Source organism: Polypterus senegalus, chromosome 8 (assembly GCF_016835505.1).
Source record: "Polypterus senegalus isolate Bchr_013 chromosome 8, ASM1683550v1, whole genome shotgun sequence".
In the NCBI taxonomy this organism is placed as follows: Eukaryota; Metazoa; Chordata; class Cladistia; order Polypteriformes; family Polypteridae; genus Polypterus; species Polypterus senegalus.
Genome location: NC_053161.1, coordinates 103502479 through 103523129, shown reverse-complemented (window position 1 = coordinate 103523129; position 20651 = coordinate 103502479). Strand labels below are relative to the sequence as shown.

At 36.5% G+C, this 20651-nt stretch overlaps 1 protein-coding gene across 11 annotated transcripts in view; it reads right to left on the bottom strand.

Moving 5' to 3' along the window:
• The window catches only part of shank3a (SH3 and multiple ankyrin repeat domains 3a), a 1684705-nt gene that overhangs the window by 332318 nt on the left and 1331736 nt on the right, over positions 1-20651 (bottom strand). For all 11 annotated transcript variants that reach the window (XR_005634694.1, XM_039761519.1, XM_039761518.1 and 8 more), the window contains one exon: positions 15339-15452. Coding sequence is in view for 10 of the 11 variants with exons in the window: in XM_039761519.1 (XP_039617453.1) it covers positions 15339-15452 (114 nt within the window). In the remaining variant the exon portion in view is untranslated. The remainder of the gene's footprint in view (positions 1-15338; positions 15453-20651) is intronic.

Below are 20651 nucleotides of genomic sequence, written 5' to 3'. Positions count from 1 at the left end.
AAAACTAAGCTACAGAGTGCTATGCAGTTTTTATACATTACTGTATTAGAAAAAAAGAAAAACAATAGGAAAGCAATGGAAGCTTCACTGCCTGTCAGGAAAAAAAACACTGAGAACTAACTACTCAAGAGAGCAATTTTACTATGAAAATGAAGAACAGATTTTCTATTCTCTCAGGAATCATTTAGTTATTACTGTCGTAAACAGGCAGTTGGTACATCTGTGTCTCTGATGGAGATCAATTATATAAAGAAGAAACTATACTGTATGTGATATTCCTCCAAGGATACATGTCACCCTATTGAGTATATTTACCACAAACAGCACAGATTTTGATTTCAAGCAATTGTCAAAGCATTATGAAAAGGAAATGTTTGGGTTAGTTATAGGCATTGCATCCTTTCCCACTTCAGTGGGCAACAATCTGGTGCCTAGTGTGTCTGCCAAATCTGTTAACACTTAAGTGTGCTGAATGTACAGTTTATAGACAGGCTGCTAAATCCTACAAGTAGAACAAAGTCACACATTATGAATTTTTTATTCATTAAATTTAAGGACTGTCCTTTTCTTTTAGGTAAAAAGAGATAAAAGCTACTAGTAAGGCATTTAATGAGATACTATAACTGTTGAGCATTTTATATTGAAGAAGTAAAATTAAGAGACTTATTAGTATACTGTAGTAGGTAGGTATGTCAATACACTTGAAAGTTTAAAAAAAGTTAGTCTACCAAATTAAAATGAATTGTATTGCCATTTATTTGGACAGAAATACTTATTTACTTTTTATATCACCAATTTTAAAACTGGACTTCACTACAATTGTAGTAGAAAGTATGCAGGGTGATTTCTTAAAAGTGGTAAAGATTTCTTAAAAGTGGTAAAAATTTCCTCCATTTGTACACAATCTGTCTGACTGTGGATTGGTGGAGTCCAAACTCTTTAGAGATGATTTTCTAACCTTTTCCAGCCTGATGAGCATCAACAACTCTTTTTCTGAGGTCCTCAGAAATCTCCTTTGTTCGTGCCATGATACACTTCCTCAAACATGTGTTGTGAATAGCAGACTTTGATAGATCCTGTTCTTTAAATAACACAGGGTACCCACTCACACCTGATTGTCATCCCATTGACTGAAAACACCTGATTATAATTTCACATTGAAACTAACTGCTAATCCTAGAGGTTCACATACTTTTGCCACTCACAAATATGTAATATTCAATCATTTTCATCAATAAATAATGACCAAGTATAATATTTTTGTCTCATTTGTTTAACTGGCTTTATCTTTATCTACTTTTAGGACTTGAGTGAAAATCTGATGATGTTTTAGGTCATATTTATGCAGAAATATAGAAACTTCTAAAGGGTTCACAAACTTTCAAGCACAACTGTACCTTCATTTGCACTTCACCTGTGTTCAGGAAATTACGGTTAGTAATTAAAGTTAAAGTTTGTAAAAGTATATATGTTTTAAGTTAGAAATTTCATGTTTTACAGGTCTTTTACTTCATTATACAGAAAATGTACCAAACTGTGGCTACAATACTGAGGTTGGTACTGAACTGTAATTTTTGTGAACTTTTACATCCCTAGTGGCGCAGGGGTATCGCTGCTGTTTTGCAGCTAGGAGGCTGTGGGTTTGCTTTTCAGGTCCATCCCTGCACGGAGAACACTTTGGGTAGTGACAAAAATGCTCTATAAGTGTAAAGAATTATTATTATGAATTACATTAGCATTAGTACATTAGCTGAACATAATGAGAATATTTTGTTATTCTGTATAGATTCATTGTACATTGCATCTTCACTGCTGAAATAAGCATGTTATCAGGTCGTGACAGGCACAGCTTCTCGAGTATATACTGCTGGTCCCTCGCATCACAGGTTCTCTGGGTGTGCCAGTATGCACACATTATCTGCTAGTAATTTGAAGATCAAAAAAAGAAGTGCATTACAGATCATTCAAGTACACGCCACCATACACAGGATACGTATGAGAGTAGGGTGTGCAAGCTGAATATAATGCAATTAGCCATGAGCTGCAGCACCTAGGTAAAAAAAAAAACAAAAAAAACATAAAAGAAGCCCTCTCTCTCCCAAAGTCATAAAACATGAGACTCTGTGAAATAATAACAAAGAAATATTAATATTATTATTATTTGATAGGGTTTAAGATTTGTGTAAACTTTGTGTCATGTCAATCCTCTTTCCCTTATATGGAACCAGAGCACAGCAGCAGGGACTCCAAGATAGGTTTGTGCTACCTGCTTTCTATCACAGCCAATCAGTGCCCTGAAGATCTGTCACTGCAGAGTTCAGTGAAGTACCGTAACACTTCTGTGATTTCACAAATTTCATGGCAAAGCAGGGTTTATTCATCACTGGTTCAAATGCACCCTTGACTTCCTGCACCTTTCAGCTTTCCTTTTTACTTTGTGTTGTTTTTGATATATTCTTTTTAGAGATTTTTTTGAAAAATAATGCTTTGTTATGTTTACATATTTAACTTTTGTGTCATCTCTTAGCCCTTTTTTGCCTGTGGTTTACCTGGTTATTATTTTTACAACCTTATGTTTCACATGAAATGCTACATGTTAAATCTTCTGTCAAAATTAATCTATTTTGAATTCAACATCTTTGTTATTTAGTTTTGTAAACCTTATCAATTTTTCTAATGTATTTAATTTATCATTGTTTGTTTTTTCTTATTCAATATAACAGTTGGAATTTAGTTTTCTAATTGTTATTATACTACTATTCATTATTATTTAATATTGGCAATGTATAAAACAGTCTCTTCTTTACTATACAGTTTTTATATCTTATTCAAATGCCCTGTCCAGCCTTTCTTTTTGATCTTTATTTTGTGACATAGTCAATCTACCATTTTCTTTGCATTTTTCAATGAGTACAGGCATTTTTTACATTGTTTTTAAGCACACCACCACATTGTTTTCAGTTACACATTGCTAATCCTACAGGAAGCAGCCTCTCAAATTTATCATCTAAGCAATGTGCAGAAGCGATTAACAAGGCAAAAAAATGTTAGGCTATATTGTAAGGATTTCTGAAATGAAACATGTTCAGACTATATAATGTACTTGTGAGACTGCATCTGGAGTACTGAGTGCAGTTCTGGTGACCACACTACAAGAAAGGTATAGCAGCACTTGAAGCTGTGCAGAGGAGAGCAACTAGGTACATCTCAGGACTTAAGGGCATGTTGTACACTGACAGCAACAGAGAATGAAACCTGTTTGGCCTTGAGCAGAGAAGACTACGTAGGGACCTAATCCAGGTTTTCAAAATTTTCAAAGGGATTGATAAAGCAGATCCAGCAGAATTCTTTCAAACTTCTGAACCATATAGTTGAAGCAGAAGCTTTGAAAAAACTTTAAGAAGTATCTGGATGAGATACTGAGACAGATTCACTATTAGTTAAAGAAAATAGCTTGAAGAATGGTCTCATTTGGTAAATGTCTTATGTTCTAATCACATGAGTTGATGATGTGGGACATCATTGCACTGTCGATATAAAAGTTGTCAGAGGTCGTGGCAATGTGTTAAAAACTTCAATATAAAAGGGGACAAACATTAAATGCTTGTCCCTTATAATTTTAATCCTAGCTTTGCCTGGAAAATTCGCTAAGACAATGGGCCTCAGTTATAGTGCTATTGGTTAATCAGATGTAACAGGTGTACTATGTACTTTTTTTTTAACCATTGGTTAAAATTATTACTGCAGTTCACTGGTGCTTTTTGATTTTGAATATGCTACATACAATTAGCCAAAAGTAAAACATTCCTGTCGTAAATTAATTCCTGTTTCTCCTAGTGACTGACTTTGGCGTCTGTTGGTGGTCAATGTGAAACGCAATTTTACAGGAAACTGTATTCTTTTGAATTCAAACAGGTAATAAGCTGAAAAATGGGATTTTTAAGTATTTATGTGCACCTGCCTAGTGCTTTTTGTTTTTATCTTCCCTGCAACTCTGCTTGAGGTAAAGTAGATTTAGAAAATAAATGGATGAATTATTATCATAATGATTTTCATTTGTTTACATCATTTACTCAATCATTACTTTCATGTTTTGTTTTTTTTTACCAATTGTATGCTAATGCTCCAATGTTCCTTTTTTTGCCATAATCAGACAATAAAGTTTTAACGCTTAATGTTTACTTTAACTTATTACAAAAGGCAATGACATTTACAGGCTGCATATTTAAACAGCCCATGCAGTGAATGAAATGTCTGAAATGCTTATATACGGAAACACATACATGGCATACTGAAAGGCACCACCCCTAAATATTGATACATTTATGTGTACTTTCTTAGTGGATACCAAGTGCATTAGGTGTACCATCCTGCCAAAATTCAGCTTTTTAACTAAATGAGAAATAGTGCTTTTGGTGATGACTGAGTAAGTGAATGAGTCAGTCAACTTTGCATTATAAATATATAGATTAAAATTAAGCTGTTCTGTAACTTCCGAAAAACACTTAAATCCACAGTGAAAAAGAGAGAATTACTATTCATAAAGATTTACAAAATTACGCATATTTACTGCGAAGTACTGAACTGACATTCAGCAGGTGTGCAGTTGTGTTAATATAGTGTGGTAAGTGGCCTGGACACAGACAGGTGGACACGGTCAACTCACCTAACACACGTTTAATATGCAGTTCCAAATTTACAATAGTGTACAACAAACCCCCAAAGTCCCCAAAAATCCAGACCTCTCACAGTATGCCTCTTTCTCTTCAGGTCGCCTCCTCCAAGACCTCGTCTCCTTCTCTCCCGACTCCAGCCTCAATATGAAGGGAGGCGGCCCCTTTTATATTCCCCTGGATGTGCTCCAGGTGTGTTCTGGCAATCTTCCACCGACACGCCCCAGTGTGGCGGAAGTGCCGGCTGCATCCCCGGAAGCACTCCGGGTGTCCCTGCTCCTCTTCCCCCCAGCACTTCCGGGTGTGGCAGAAGTGCTGAGGTCCCGGGCTCCAAAGGCATAGGGGCGCCTCCTGGCGGTGATCACGGGCCCCTACAGGGTTGAGCTTCAAATCTCAGTACCTGTGGCCCCCAAAAATACCAGGGCGGTCGCCCCCACATGGTCTGGGGAAGGCGCACGCCCTCCTCTGGTCCTCCTGGGTGTTCCGGCCAACAGTTTATCTGTTACAACCTGCTGCAGTAGAACAATGCTTGTCAGCTGAACTGCGATTTCACCAAATTACAAAGTGTACATTTCTTCTTCTCTGTATGCCAATCTTTTTCACACCATACTAGGGATGCAGGGGGCTGGAGCCTATCCCAGCAAGTACGGAATGCAAGGCAGCAACAATCCCCTGAATAGGGTGCCAATCCATCGCAGGGTAAACACACTCACACACACACCAGGGTCGCCAAACCCGCATGTCCTTGGACTGGAGGAAACTCATGCAGTCAAAGAGAGAACATGCAAACTCCACACATCAAGGACCCAGGATTTGAATCCCGGTCTACTTATTGCAAGGCAGCGGCACTACCACTGTGCTATCATTCCATCCTTTATAAAATCATTGTGTTTAATGTTGCTTCTGTACACATGCATGTGTGTTTGCCCACGACCACTTCATTATTAAGAAAATGGAAATATGATGTTTATACTGTGAGTAACAAAGGATTTGCCTAAATCTGTGCTTTACTTTCTACTGACACTTCATCTCAAATCTTTCAAGCATTGGGAACTTATGCCTATTGAAAATATTAAGGATCACTTTGAGCTCTTTGGTGGCATACTGGTCGTCAGTACAGAGTTTGGACAGACTGTATACTGAACACATCAACTAATGTTTTCATATGAATACGCCAACTTTTCTCGCACATCAAATAATAAGGCTAATAATTATTCTATGGCACTTATTTTTACACATATAGAAGTTACAGAATGGGAAGTCACATGGCCCTTGCCACTGCCTAGTGTAGGATAAAGTACAATGTAACAGATAATTTATAGTGTGTAAAAATGCATGCTCTGTGGTTGTAAAAATGAATATATTCTAAACGTTTTAACATACTGTATGTAACAGAACACTTAGTAATTACGCTGAACTATTCTTGTTGAGTGCAGTAATTATTTTTACTAAATGAATATGCTGGTAATTGAGAAGATGTTCTGTAACTAGGTACTCAGATCTTAACTGGCACCTCTGTGGAAGATTTAAAAACTTCCAACAAATGTCTACTTATGAATATAAATTGTTTGTGTTCCCAGTATTATGTTCTAAATCAAGAAAATGATAAAATTGCGCAATATACCATATATCCATTCAATGTAATTTTAATTGGAATAAGTTATTAAAGATAGCCATTTTTCAAGATATGTGAAAACATTAATGAGCGATGCACAGTGATAAAGAAGAGACTTAAAGAAATCTACGTGGGAAAGCACGGGAAAATTACCTCTTTGAAAAACCAGCTGAGTCTCCCGTTGACAGCTTGCATTCGCTTATTAAGAATATCCTTAGAGGGCAAGCAAGATTGAAATAATGTATTTATCAGCACCCAAACAAGCAACTTTTCAACAAGCACATATTTAGACTGTCTTTCTTGATAAGTCATTGGGTGAAAATTGATGTTCATTCTTAAAACATAGTGCAAATGCAAAGGCATACAATCAAGTAGAGCAGATGTCATTAATATGCATGTGTTGTGAAAGCATGTGGATCAGTGCCTCCTTTAAAGTTTAACTAAAGGGGTCTGTTAGAATAGCATTCATATTACAGAAGGGAAAGTGATGGGAAGCATCAATCACTATGCCCTGCAAAACAGTTTCTTATATTAACAAGGTTTATTAATCACACGTATAGCTGCTATCACTGCTTGAAGGCAGTCATTTGTTTTCTATTTCAGATTTTTGTCTTGATGAATATTAACTCTTTTTTTTAATGCAGTGGGAGTTCTGAGCAATGCCACTGTTTCAGTCTAATCTATTATAATTAGAGAATATTCACCTTACCCAAGAAAGAATAATTAATCTTACCCAAACTTGTTCATGAGTAGCATGATAGTGTAGTGGTTAGGATTGCTGCCTTGCATCTCTAATAGCCTGATCTCAAAAATATGTGTCTTAGACCAATGGACAATTTGCTCTGATATGACTGAGAGTGGGAGTATACATGAGAGTCCCTTGTGAGAGAATGAAGTACTATCTAGGGTTGGTTTGTTCCAAAGCAATACGATGCAAAATAACAAGAGACAAGCATATGTACTACTGAAAATACAGAAAAACAACTACAGAGAAGCTAAACCATGCTACTTGTACTTCTGCTTGGATTGTTCTAACTAACATCATGCAGAACAGCCACTTTTAATGAGACCTGTATATGTTAAAGCTGTATGTGCTGTGCTAAAATGTCCATTATATCCTGCACATTAAGGAGATGGTATGCTATGGACTGATTAGCTAGAATAACTCCCTGCCACAGCTCTAGCTAGTTAAGAACCTGGAAAGCATGAGAATGTTATTTCAAAGTTTAAGTTGTGTTCCTCTTTAATGCAAATATTGCTGATACTGACAATCTCCATCACTTTCTGCTATCTACCTTCAGACTCTTTAGCCTTACTGACACAACAGAAAACACAAACAGCTGTGTGGGGCTCTGAAGTCCAGTTCAACATTACAAGAAAAAAACATTACATCTTGCCTGAAGAAGAGGCCTGAGCTGCCTCGAAAGCTTGCATATTGTAATCTTTTTAGTTAGCCTATAAAAGGTGTCATTTTGCTTGACTTTTCACTACAAGAAAAAAACAAAAACCTATCCTGGAAGAAACTGAGCAGAAACAAGGGCTCCATTCCATTGTTGGATACACTTACCCCTGAATACTAACGCTCCTATTCACCTATACAGCGCTACTTTCACCGTAAAATGAGACAGAATGGAATCACTATACTGTATTAGATAAGTACATTAATATATTCAAGGAGTAGGACTTGTATTGGTGCTTGCTTAGACTAATACAAAAATGCATGTACCTAAAGTATTCATTTTAAGAAAAAATAAAAAGAATTTAAGTAAAAAGTAAGATTATTGCTAATTATTGTATTAAACTCCAACAACTCCTATCAAATAAAATAGTGACTATAGTAACACAAAGGGTTGTTAGAAATAGTTGTAAGGTTAATAATGATTAACTACTTGGGCAAAAAAAAAGTTTTTATCAGTGCCTGGTAAATCTCCCACAAGAAAGACCCCAAAAAGATTTGACAAGGGGTAGCCTTGTCTTTGCAAGTATGTTGGATGCTTTGTGCTGTCCCTTTATACATTTAGTAGAGTACTGGTTTTGACATTTTACAGCGCTGTGTTAGTATGACTGCTGGGAGGCACTTTTTTGCAATATTAATATAAAGCATACAGTATAAAGCTGAATTTCAGAAAACATGAATTTACCTGTTTCATTGCTACAGTATATTTTATCTGCCATTATTTCAGCTGGTAAATATTTCCATATTTGTAAAGTTCACCTATAGATAAGAGCACATTAATAAAATACAGAGTAGTTGAAGCAAAAAACTAAACTGCAGAAGGGGGAGTCATTCCTTCAGTTTATATCCCAAAGAGAAAGGCTTTTCATCTGTCTAGGTGACAATTTTACAATGCATTTAAATAGGAAATTTAGTTTGCCAGCTTCTAGGATTCTGTAACTCTCACTCATTGTCACTTGCAAAGCTAGGAGTCAGCTGCAAGAACTCACAGGGCAACTTAAGGGGAAATTTATCAGACGCATTGCTCTTTCCTTGTCATTCGAATGACAAAACTGGGACACTCTACAACCTTAAAGATACATTTCATAAAAACACAGTCACTTATTTTCAAGGTTTAATTTGCTTTGTAAAATTGCAATTCTTGGTTTTAAAAAGGAAGAATACGTCTTGCTGCAAAAAAAATATTTACAATGCAGGAGAGTAAAGATTAGAAAAGGTCAAACTAAATTAAAAGTTCTTAACACTTAACGCTTTAAACTTTTTCAGAAATTATTAATTTGTGTAAAAATAATGCATGTTTTTGAACATGCAAAAAATACATAAAAGAAGGTAAAATAATACAGAGGCTTATGAAAAGGAACACAAACAAACAAGTAGGAGACAGAACTAAAAAGTAAGGTAATTGGAAAGAATCCCAGTCTGAATACTCACTAGAGGCCATGATATATTAGATGACTTTTCCAGCAATTTTGAGTCATAGCCTTCATTTACATAATCTTAGAGAGTTGGAGGCAGTCAACGGCATGCTCCTGTGAATACTAGTCAGTTAATGTGACATACCCAGAGTCTCACTCCAAGTAGTCTGCGATTCACACTGTGTGTGCATGACAGCAGTCAATCGATGAACGCTCATCTGGAAGTGCAATATATCTAATGCAGTGACGAGGAATAATGAACATGAGTGGTTTGGACCTGACAGAAGAGAAGCTCATCTTCTGATGACTTCTATTTCATGTACCATGACAGTATAGAAAAAGAAAAAAAAAAGTGCAAAGATTGTGGTTGAACTTACTGTACATGCTAACTCTTTGTAATGCACTAGCTCTGTCAGGAAGCATCCTATTGGAAAGTCAGCATGCAGTCGTTATATTTGACATGCCTAACAATTTTTAGTTGTATAAATTGACATAGTCCGTTGACGAGATCAGCAACTGCAGTCGGCAAGTCTGGCATTGTCAGCGAATAGAACTCACATAATGTACATCGAAAATTGAACCAAATGTATTTGTAAAGTATGCACCAAAACTACAATACTAAACAGAAACTGTTGGATCTTTGTATGGGAGGGACTGTAAAATGGTTTTGTAAATTTCAGCGATGATGCCTAAGTACTTGAAACTGGTCAATATATTTTCCAGCATAGAGGGAGGTGGGAGGTGACGAAAATTGGGCATGTTCTGTTTGACAAAAGTTCTAATTTGAAGATAGTGAAAGAAATGTGTTGCTGGAAAGTTAAATTTTGAATGTAATTGTTCATAGGATGCAAAGACATTGTCTATGTACAGATCTCTAAGTGATTTAATCCCAAATGTTTTCCAGACATTAAAAACTGCATATGTTTGCGAGGGTTGAAAAAGGTGGTTCTCGTGCAGAGGTGCCACCAATAAAAGATTCTCTATCTTAAAATGCTTCCTACATTGGCTCCATATTCTGAGTGAGTGAAGCACTATTGGGTTATTAGTATATTGGTGATAGAACAGTCCTTTTTAAATGCAGTCATTTTGAAAACTAAATTGTATTGAGGTTGTATTGCAATGTAGGATTATCCCTAATTAAAATGAATATTAATTTTTGGAGTTTTTAAGATCCTATCCTAAGGTATTTACAGCATTCAGACTGTAGATTGGTTGAATCATTTGCACTGATGCAACAGACAACAGGACTATCTTATATCTGTGCCTTTGTTTGAGCAGTAAATATGGGCTTCACATCTAATCACATTCATAGGCTCTCTGGATTAGATGCAGTGTATTTTAATATATCAATATTTAGGGAAAAAAAACACTACAATAGAAAAACTAAATATCCCACAATCTCAAAAACACTTTGACTGATTTGACTGAAATTAGATGACAAATGCTTTTTGATTGTTGATATTCATCGGTAATAATACTTTAGTGAGTGAGATATTCTTAGACAATGTGTCTTTTTTTGGTTTGGTGCTGAAAAGTAATCATGTGGGGAAATGGGGCATGAATTTTATGCAATTGAATGCCTCAAGAAGAAGACTGCCACTGTATAAGCTGTAACTGTAATCATGCAGAGAAACTGGGCTGGTGGCATGTGAAGAAGGGCAGGTGCGCAGCATAATAAAAAGAGACACAATGGCGAGCTGCAAAGAAAATGAGTTGTGAAGTGGATGAAGGAAAGTTTGGGGAAACTCAAAGAAGATGTGGTTAGTCAGTGGCCTCCTTGAGTACATCCACCTCAAACTGTGGTGTTAACTTTATCCCAAATCAAGCCAGATTATATTGTTATGTGCACTTGTATACATAAACTTCAAAAAATGGGGTGGGCTGGGGGGAATTAAAGGTAAATTTACATGAAATATCATGGAGAACTGGGATGCCCCTTCAAGGTCAGGCGGTGATGTGCCACTACACTCAGACACAAACAGACTCAGGGAAGTGCTGGTGCTGTGTACTGGCCTACTTAAACCCTGGGTACAACACAATCCAGGTGTGATGGCATGCCTTGGTCAGTTTAAACACTTGTGCAGCTCAGAAAACTGGTCTTCCACAGACAAGAGCATAGAGATGGTAGACATTGTACACAGTGTATTATTTCTTTTCACCTATTCTTATCTGTAAAATGCTTAAAACATTTAATTCATTCCATGGGCTATATTAATGTGCAGCTTGTAAACAGCAGTGCTGTATATAATAAAATACAACACAAAATTATTATTTACAGTAAAGTACTTAGTTACTAACTTCATACTTCTGATACCTCCAATTAACCCTCAGCAATAATACAACTAGTTAAATCAGTAAAACTATGGGAAACACAGTTCCACAGTTATGGTCACCTGGCTTATTATCACATAAAATAAATAAAATAAAATAAAGTAACTAACATAAACAGTATGTCTAAAGTGATTAACTCTTTTGGTTATGTTTAATACACTTCCCACAATGAGCAAATAGTTGTGTGATGCTATTTTATTTTAAAATATAATTAGTTATGAAATATGTGTTGTCACACACTTGCAAGTAAAACAGTTTACAGGCTTGAACAGTTGTAAATGTTCACCGGATCAGAGGATGACATTGTCAGATAACACTTTCTCTCCTTCTACCTTTGCAGACCACACCGAAGGGAATCCTGCCTAATCAACTCATCGGTTCTGGCTCTCCAGGATCCACACCTTCCTGTCACAAAGTATGACAGGAATGTCTGCATAATTATATAATAAATTATTTATTTAAAGAGCTTCAGTAAAAAGCCAAAGTTCCCCCTGGGGACGAATAAATCAATCAATCAAACAATCTATCTATCTATCTATCTATCTATCTATCTATCTATCTATCTATCTATCTATCTATCTATCAATCACATTGTTCTTGGTAAACTCTCCAGTCCACCAGTCATTCCCCAATGCCTCTCTCTTATGTCAGTGCTCTCAGAGATATTACTCTTGGGTCAATGGTTAAATAAATACCTCTTACGGCCACACTTGCATTTGCAAGAGCCTTCTAGTCACCAGTGTGAGTTCTCATTTAAATATATTAAATGTATTTAAATGTAATAACTTTTTAAACCCCACCCATTAGGTGCCACTCTTCTTCTCATTCTTGGCCTTATGCTAGTTATACAATTATATCTTGTACAATTGTAGCAAAATAATAAACAAAACTGTAAATTGTAGACTATAGGAGGAACAACTGTTCAATTTTTCATTTATTCAATTATGGTTCTCCTTTCTAAGTATACAGTCATGGCCGAAATTATCGGTACCCTGGAATTTTCCCAGAAAATGCACAATTTCTCCCAAAAAATTGTTGCAGTTACAAATGTTTTGCTATACACATGTTTATTTCCTTTATGTGCATTGGAACAACACAAAAAAACAAAGAAAAAAAGCCAAATCTGACATCATGTCACACAAAACTTAAAAACCGCACTGGACAAAATTATTGGCACCCTCAACTTAATATTTGGTTGCACACCCTTTGGAAAAAATAACTGAAATCAAGTGCTTCCTATAACCATCGACAAGCTTGTTACACCTCTCAAATGCAATTTCTGACCACTCTTCTTTTGCAAACTGCTCAAGGTCTCTCAGATTTGAAGGGCGCCTTCTCCCAACAGCAATTTTGAGATCTCTCCATAAGCATTCAATCGGATTTAGATCCAAACTCATTGCTGGCCACTTCAGAACTCTCCAGCACTTAGTTTTTAACCATTTCTGGGTGCTTTTAGAGGTATGTTTGGGGTCAGTGTCCTGCTGGAACACCCATGACCTCTGACGCAGACCCAGCTTTCTGACACTGGGCCCTACATTTCGCCCCAATATCTTTTGATAGTCTTCAGATTTCATGATGCCTTGCACACAGTCAAGGCATCCAGTGCCAGAGGCAGTAAAACATCCCCAAAACATCTTAGAACCTCCACCATGTTTGACTGTAGGTACTGTGTTCTTTTCTTTGTAGGCCTCATTCCGTTTTCTGTAAACAGTAGAATGATGAGCTTTACCAAAAAGCTCTACATTGATCTCATCTGTCCACAAGACGTTTGCCCACAAGGATTTTGGCTTCCTCAAGTACATTTTGGCAAACTCCAGTCTGGCTTTTTTATGTTTCTGTGTCAGCAGTGGGGTCCTCCTGGCTCTCCTGCCATAGCGTTTCATTTCATTCAGATGTCGACGGATAGTTCGAGCTGACAGAACAGCTTGAATATGTTTTGAAGTTGATTGGGGCTGTTTATCCACCATTCGGACTATCCTTCGTTGCAGTCTTTTATCAACTTTTCTCTTCCATCCACGTCTAGGGAGATTAGCTACAGTGCCATGTGTTCTGAACTTCTTGATTATGTTGCACACAGTGGACAAAGAAACATGAAGATCTCTGGAGATGGACTTGTAGCCTTGAGATTGTTGATATTTTTCCACAATTTTTGTTCTGAAGTCCTCAGACAATTCTCTGCTCTTCTTTCTGTTCTCCATGCTTAGTGTGGCACACTCAGACACACAACAGAAAGGTTGAGTCAAGTTTTCTCCATTTTAACTGGCTTCAGGTGTGATTGCTATATTGCCAGCACCTGTTTCTTGCCACAGGTGATTTCAAACGAGCATCATATGCTTGAAATAAGATGATTTACCCACAATTTTGAAAAGGTGCCAATAATTTTGTCCGGCCCATTTTTGGAGTTCTGTGTGACATGATGTCAGATTTGGCTTTTTTTCTCTGTTTTTTGTGTTGTTCCAATGCACATAAAGGAAATAAACGTGTATACCAAAACATTTGTAATTGCAACAATTTTCTGGGAGAAATGGTGCATTTTCTGGGAAAATTCCAGGGTTGCCGATAATTTTGGCCATGACTGTTGTATTAGATTGGGTTACTCCTTTGTGCATTTGCATTTATTGCTTAAACCTATACATAGTGATGTTCATCTCATCTCTACAAGAGCTCTTGTATTGTAAAAAGTACAATATTAAGTGCTGTATATTTATTATGGAGCCAGTTTTCTTTGTGTTGTTTTGGGTTGGTGGTTTTAGAGTTCATAAGTAGGGTTTCTTTTTAGTTATTTGTGCTATTTGTATGTATTTGCTTTGTTTATTCTTTCCTTCTTCATGTGTCATAATTATTATACTGTACATACAGTATGTCAAAAATATTTGAGGGTGTGTGTGAAGGAATTAAATATATTTGTCCATAATGTAATAATAAATTAAAAAAAATTGTATGCAGATATTCAGACAGACATTCATTCATTGTCATTGGAACATATTTTTAAATGATTAAGAGGCATCTTAATATGATATTTTGGCTTGCCATACACACTATCACTGAAGCTTTCACATAAAAAGTATAAAAAGAAACAAAAATATAAAACCTACTAGAAACTTCCACCACAGAAAATTCCAAAAATACCTGAAAATATCTATATATATAATTTTCAAGAAAATGATGAACCCCAATATATTAATTAAGTTATTGTAACACAGTATCAATTCATAAGTGAACATTTTTAAGCTGTATTTGCATGCTAAAAACTTATTATATTATACTGGATTCAAAATCCACTTAGATCTGAATTAATAAAGATTTTTCATTTGATGCAATGCTAAGTGACTGTGCCTTGAAATGTTGACATTTCTGAATTCTTAACAATGTTAAAAATGAAAGACAGTTCACCTTTCCAAGCCTAACCTTTTACTTAGATGTTCTTATACCAACCATGCCTAATAATCACTCCGTGTATACAGCTTGCTATTATAATAACCTAGTTACTTAGTGGGGCTGCAACAAATTCTGCTTATTCAGACACAGAGCTGATTATGTCCTTTATGAAACTGCAGCATTAGCAAACTTCAGAACTGGTATTCTTGTACTTAACATTTATAAGTTACTATTCCACTGATTTTGGTGCCAGAAACATTAATATTATGAAAGAAAAAAATAGATGAACTCTTAGGAAAATGTGCACAATAACTACTATGATAAAATATTGTTGGAACATAAATATTTCTTATGTAAAAGCATCAAAGCTGATTGGTTTGTATCAGGAAAAGGACATAAGCCCACCATCACAAGAACACCACAAGCAGGAAAATACAAGGGCACAAAGAGCAGAAAGACTGATTCCTTACCTTGTCGTGGATCATACTGCCTCATCTGGACCTCCTCCACACATTCTGCTGGGAACCAGCCTGTTCGGCCTTTTACAGTTCCTTCCCAAAATCCACCTTCACCAATACTCAGCACTGTAAGGGAAATGAAATATATATATGAAGCACAATATTTCATCTTAGTAATTCAAATTATGTTTGTGTTTAGGAGCAAAGGCACCATCCATTCAAATGAGATATACCATCATTCTCTATCAAATCTATACATACAGAAAGCAAAGTTGACCGACTTGACTCATTTACTCACTCACCAACAAAATTACTATTTCCCATTTAGAAATTTGGCAGGATAATACATTTACAGCACTAGGTATCCACTAAGAAAGGACATTTTAATATACCAATATTAAGGGGTAAACCACCCTCCCCCCACCACCACCACACACACTAGAATTGTCAAAACATTTTAATTTTACCAATATTTGTTATTAATATGTTAACTTACATACTTTGCACAGTACTTATATCATGCTTTATGCAAAAAAAAAAGATGCAGCAAAAGTGATTGATGGGCAACATGAATAGTACCACCAACCATGAAGGAGGAAGGACGACTGGACAGGAATAAACAGATGTCATCACATTATGAAATGGAAAGAGAAAGTTTGGTGAAGCATAGAAGAAACAAAGGCTAATGTTTAATAAGCACTGTTTTTTGTTGTTGGCTACTGGCACTCTTAAATGTATTCTGGCTCTCTTCTCCATTCCGCTGCATCAACCTCCTTGTGTAAAGTATCGAGCACTATAAAGCGCTCTTACTTGAATGACAACTGGGGTCAAGGTGTTGTTGGGTTGACCTATGGAGTTTTGGGAACCATGGGTGCATAGCCAAAGGGTGAAAGGCATGATAACAGATGTGTACCAGTTCAAAAATCGGGAGTGGTCTCCCCTAGGCTTTCTTGTATACTCAGCTATGGGGATGGATATTTGAGGAGTAAACTGCAAGACAATGATTATATTTTTACACTATATACATTAAAGAACCATCAACAACAAATCAAATCAAATTAATAATATATTGAACAATTATTATAAAAGTAAAGTTGAATAAATTGGACTCTGAAGCTGCATGAATAAAAGGTAAACTACCACTTCCGGTTAACAGAAATAGCCCCAAAGTTGACAGAAATCTACATTTTGCACCTAATACTTGGATGCAAAATTTGGTTGACCTAAGTGAAAGCGTACTCAAGTTATCATGTTTACATACACACACATACACATACACAGACAGACACACAGACAAAATTCCAAAAATGGTATTTCTGGACTCAGGGAGGTCTAAAACATTGAGATTCATCAAAATTGCGAAATTGAATTTTTGGAGGATTCCAATACTTTCCCTATACTTCATATACAAGAAAGTAAAAATTGAGCGTAGTGCAGGGTAGATTGAACATAGCTTATTACTCATTTCAGTTCAAAAGAATATACTTTCCTGTAAAATTGAATTTTGCAATGAACATCAACATAAAGCCATTTCTCTAGGAAAAGCAGGAAAAAGCAAGAATTGATCTATGGGAGGAATGGTTTACTCATGGTCAACTGTAAAAGAGTAAGAAGTTCCAGTGACCTAAAAATAACATTAGTATTACTTATTATTTACTGTAACTGAAGCTTTTATCCGCGTACTTACAACACTTGAGATACAATTGGTTACATTACTTTTATTTCTCAAATTGGAGTTTAGGCATGTGAAGTGACTTGCTTGTGATCACACAGTGTCAGTAGCAGGATTTCAACCTCAGAGTTTGAAGTCCAAATCCTTAACCACTACACCACACTGCCTGACAATACTTTTATCCCAGGTTATAAAAAAAAAAATACAAATATTGTGTGCAGAAAAGTACATTATTAGTTACATAGTACTTCTGACATGTCATCTATGTCCCTCTAAGCTGTGTGGATGTGCAATTTGCTCACTGTTTTTCCAGGTGGCACACAGTACTTTTGAACTACCACGCACAGCGGACATCTGCCCTCCTCGCCCATAATTCTCCTGAAAGGTATTTTTCTTGTGAACAAGTTATTAAATAAATTATCACAATAATTCTTTAAGGACACTCACCATACATAAAAAGTTGCCAGTCATGGTGATTTTTGTAAAGCACGGTTGTTCACCCAGTTATTAAACTGATAAATTGGAATTTACATAATTTGGTTTTTGATTCTACTGTTGGTATTGCAATTTTGTGTTTTTACTGTTACTATCAATATTATGCAGATGTTACATAACATTATATCATTATAAAATAGTGATGCACACAATTAGGCATCCTTTACTTTGGAACAATGAACTTTGAACAATCTCTTTAATTTTTTTCTAGCATGAAATCCACTTCCAAGATGACTTTTGCTTAGCTCACTGGACTTTGATTATCATTTTGTGTTTTGGTCTAGACAGAACAACTCCTATTAACCTATTAAGCAAAATAACAGCAAGTTAAAATGTAAATGTCCCTAAAGTGCAACTCTGTACCATACTACATGGTAAGTGACTCTTTGTGTCTATATTTTTTCTTCTATCCCTTCCAACATTAAGCAGTTCATACTGTACCAATCTTAGCCCTGTATTTTATTTAATAAAAAGGGTATAAATCAGAGTAGAACTGGCATCTCTTCGGAATTATTTAGGCCAAATGGCACCAAATGAACACCTCAGTCTAAACAAAACCCTATAATTCAACAAGTGACAACTGTGATGGATAAAATGATGTGTCTATGCCTTCCCTCACAAACTAGCTGCATTTATTTCTCCTGAGGAAAAAATCTGTTGGCATTCCTTAAAAAAACACTTGCATTCTAGAAAACCTAAAACCTGATGAGCCACTCACTCTTTGGGGAGCTAAAAGATAACAATTTCTTCTCCTTGGGAACCTGAAATTTGATATCTATTTTGCCAAGCCAAGCTGTGTACCAGTAACTGAGCCCAGTCTGAGAAGACATAGAAGCAGTCTGTTATGATGGCATACTGTATGTTATTAATTTTGTTTCATGTTGGAGTGAAAAATTAATTTTGATTTCTTACTGCAGGTTTTCGAGACACAAGGAATTCAGCAGTGCTACTTATTTGGTAACCAGAGGTTTCTCTTAAAAGTCTATTGTTATTTACTGCCTTTTTTATCTACTATTTTGAGGATAGTTGTGTAGTCATTGCCATGGAAATCTTTCCTATGATGCACTGGGAGTGCGCAGCAGGTGACTTAATCATAATATACAGTAATCATATTTCCATAATCTTTTCATTTATCAATAAATTGTATCATTCTCTTTCTTAAAACAAACATACTTCAGTTACTTTTAAATAAGTCTAACGGTCAGAGACCCCTTCCTACAGAAATTGCTGAAAGCAAGAATGATAATTGATTAGCCAAATTAAATTCTCAGTTTTCCAACACCCTCTTCTCTAGGCTTGTGGTATAGTGGGTCCATGGTTCTGAATGAAAGGCCAGTTTTAAAATAATCCATTTGGCTGTGTCAGTCTCCGTGGGCGTGCTCGTGCAGCTACGGGGAGTTGATAAGGTAATTGGGGTGAGTCACACCTGCAACATGATAGTGCCATCGTTCTCAATTGCCTAATCAGCTTCCTGCGGTGCATGATTGAGGTGCTGAGTCCATGGAGCCATTCAAGTTGGGCTGGCACAGGAGATTGGGAGGAAAAATGAAAAAGAAGGAAAAGAGATGAAAGGTTTGGAGAGTGAGAGCAGCATTGGGGGTGAAAAAGAGTGGATAAGAGAGGTCAGCGTGGTCAGGGGTCCCGTGTGGAGCGAAGGATCAGCGCTTGGGGGACAGATCATGCCCACTGACAATGTGTAGGAGTGGGTTTGATCGAGATGGAGTCCTTCCTAGGGATCTGAGGGACGACTACGTGTGCGTGAAGGAAGACGGGAGGACAACCGATCCAGAGCGGTCTGGCAATCGCGAGCGGAGGCAGCCAAGATGGGGTGGGCGGTAGCGAGAGGACCACAACTGCTTAACCCAAGGTGTACTCCGCTGAAGAGACTGGGAAAGGCCTGTATTTGGCTGGTGTGGCTCCAATGACTGCTGCAGGTTATTCTTGTGTTTTATCCTTGTTTTAAACATTGGGGATTTTTACCTTTTTATGGATGCTTTTGAGCACTGCACTTTTTTTGGATTTTTTTTTTTATTGTTGTTAATAGAAGCACTCGCGCCTTTTGCACCATCTCCTTGCTCAGGTTGATTTGTCGATATCCGAGCAGTTCATCTGGTTACATTACCGGTGTTGGGTTGGAGAGGCTCCCAAAAGTGAAGATGGAGCAAGACCCACACTGTCACAAGGCTTTACCTACTACTATGAATGAGGCCTAACTAGCACTTTAAATACAGCAGCTTAAGCATAACCTCCCTTAACATGGGATATATAACCAAAAATCATATTATATTGACCATCTTTTTGATTGCTTTTAGACACTGTCTTGATGTAGATAGTGATGAGCCTAATGACTTCTTACACCTTTTTAATAAGGTGTACTTTCCAGTTTAAAGCTTCCCATTTTATGTTCAAATATAACCTTTATACCTGCTATGTGTAATACAATAATAAAATGTACATTAAATTAAATCTGTCCAAACCAGTATTTTATCTGGGTTGCAACAATTCTGATTTAATATTATCTGCCATTCCTCCTGGTTTAATATCAACTGCAAACTTAACCAGCTTGTTGTTTATATTCTAGTCTAGAACATTTACTCTATATATATATATATATATATATATATATATATATATATATATATATATATATATATATATATATATATATATATATATATATATATATATATATATATATATATATGACTCGAAGTCCGAATGTGTTTATGGCTGTCACAGGAGATTTCAGTCAAACAAACCTCTCCACTGTTCTACCAACATTCAAGCAATATGTCGATTGCAAAACCAGAGACAATAAAATACTGGACCTATTCTATGCCAATGCTACAGAGGCATACATGCCCATCTCTCTCCCCCCCTGGTCAGGGCTGACCACAACCTTGTCCACCTCAGGCCACTTCATAAACCTGTTGTCCAGAGGCAACCCGCAGTCAAGAAAACTGTTACGAGGTGGACTAAGGAAACAGAGGAGACTCTGCAGTGGTGCTTGGAGGCAATGGACTGGGATGTTCTCTGCAGTTCCCACGGGGACAATATGGACAATCTGACAGACTGCATCACAGAATACATTAACTTCTATGTGGACACGGTTGTTCCCAAAAAAACTGTTTGTTGCTTCCACAACAATAAACCCTGGG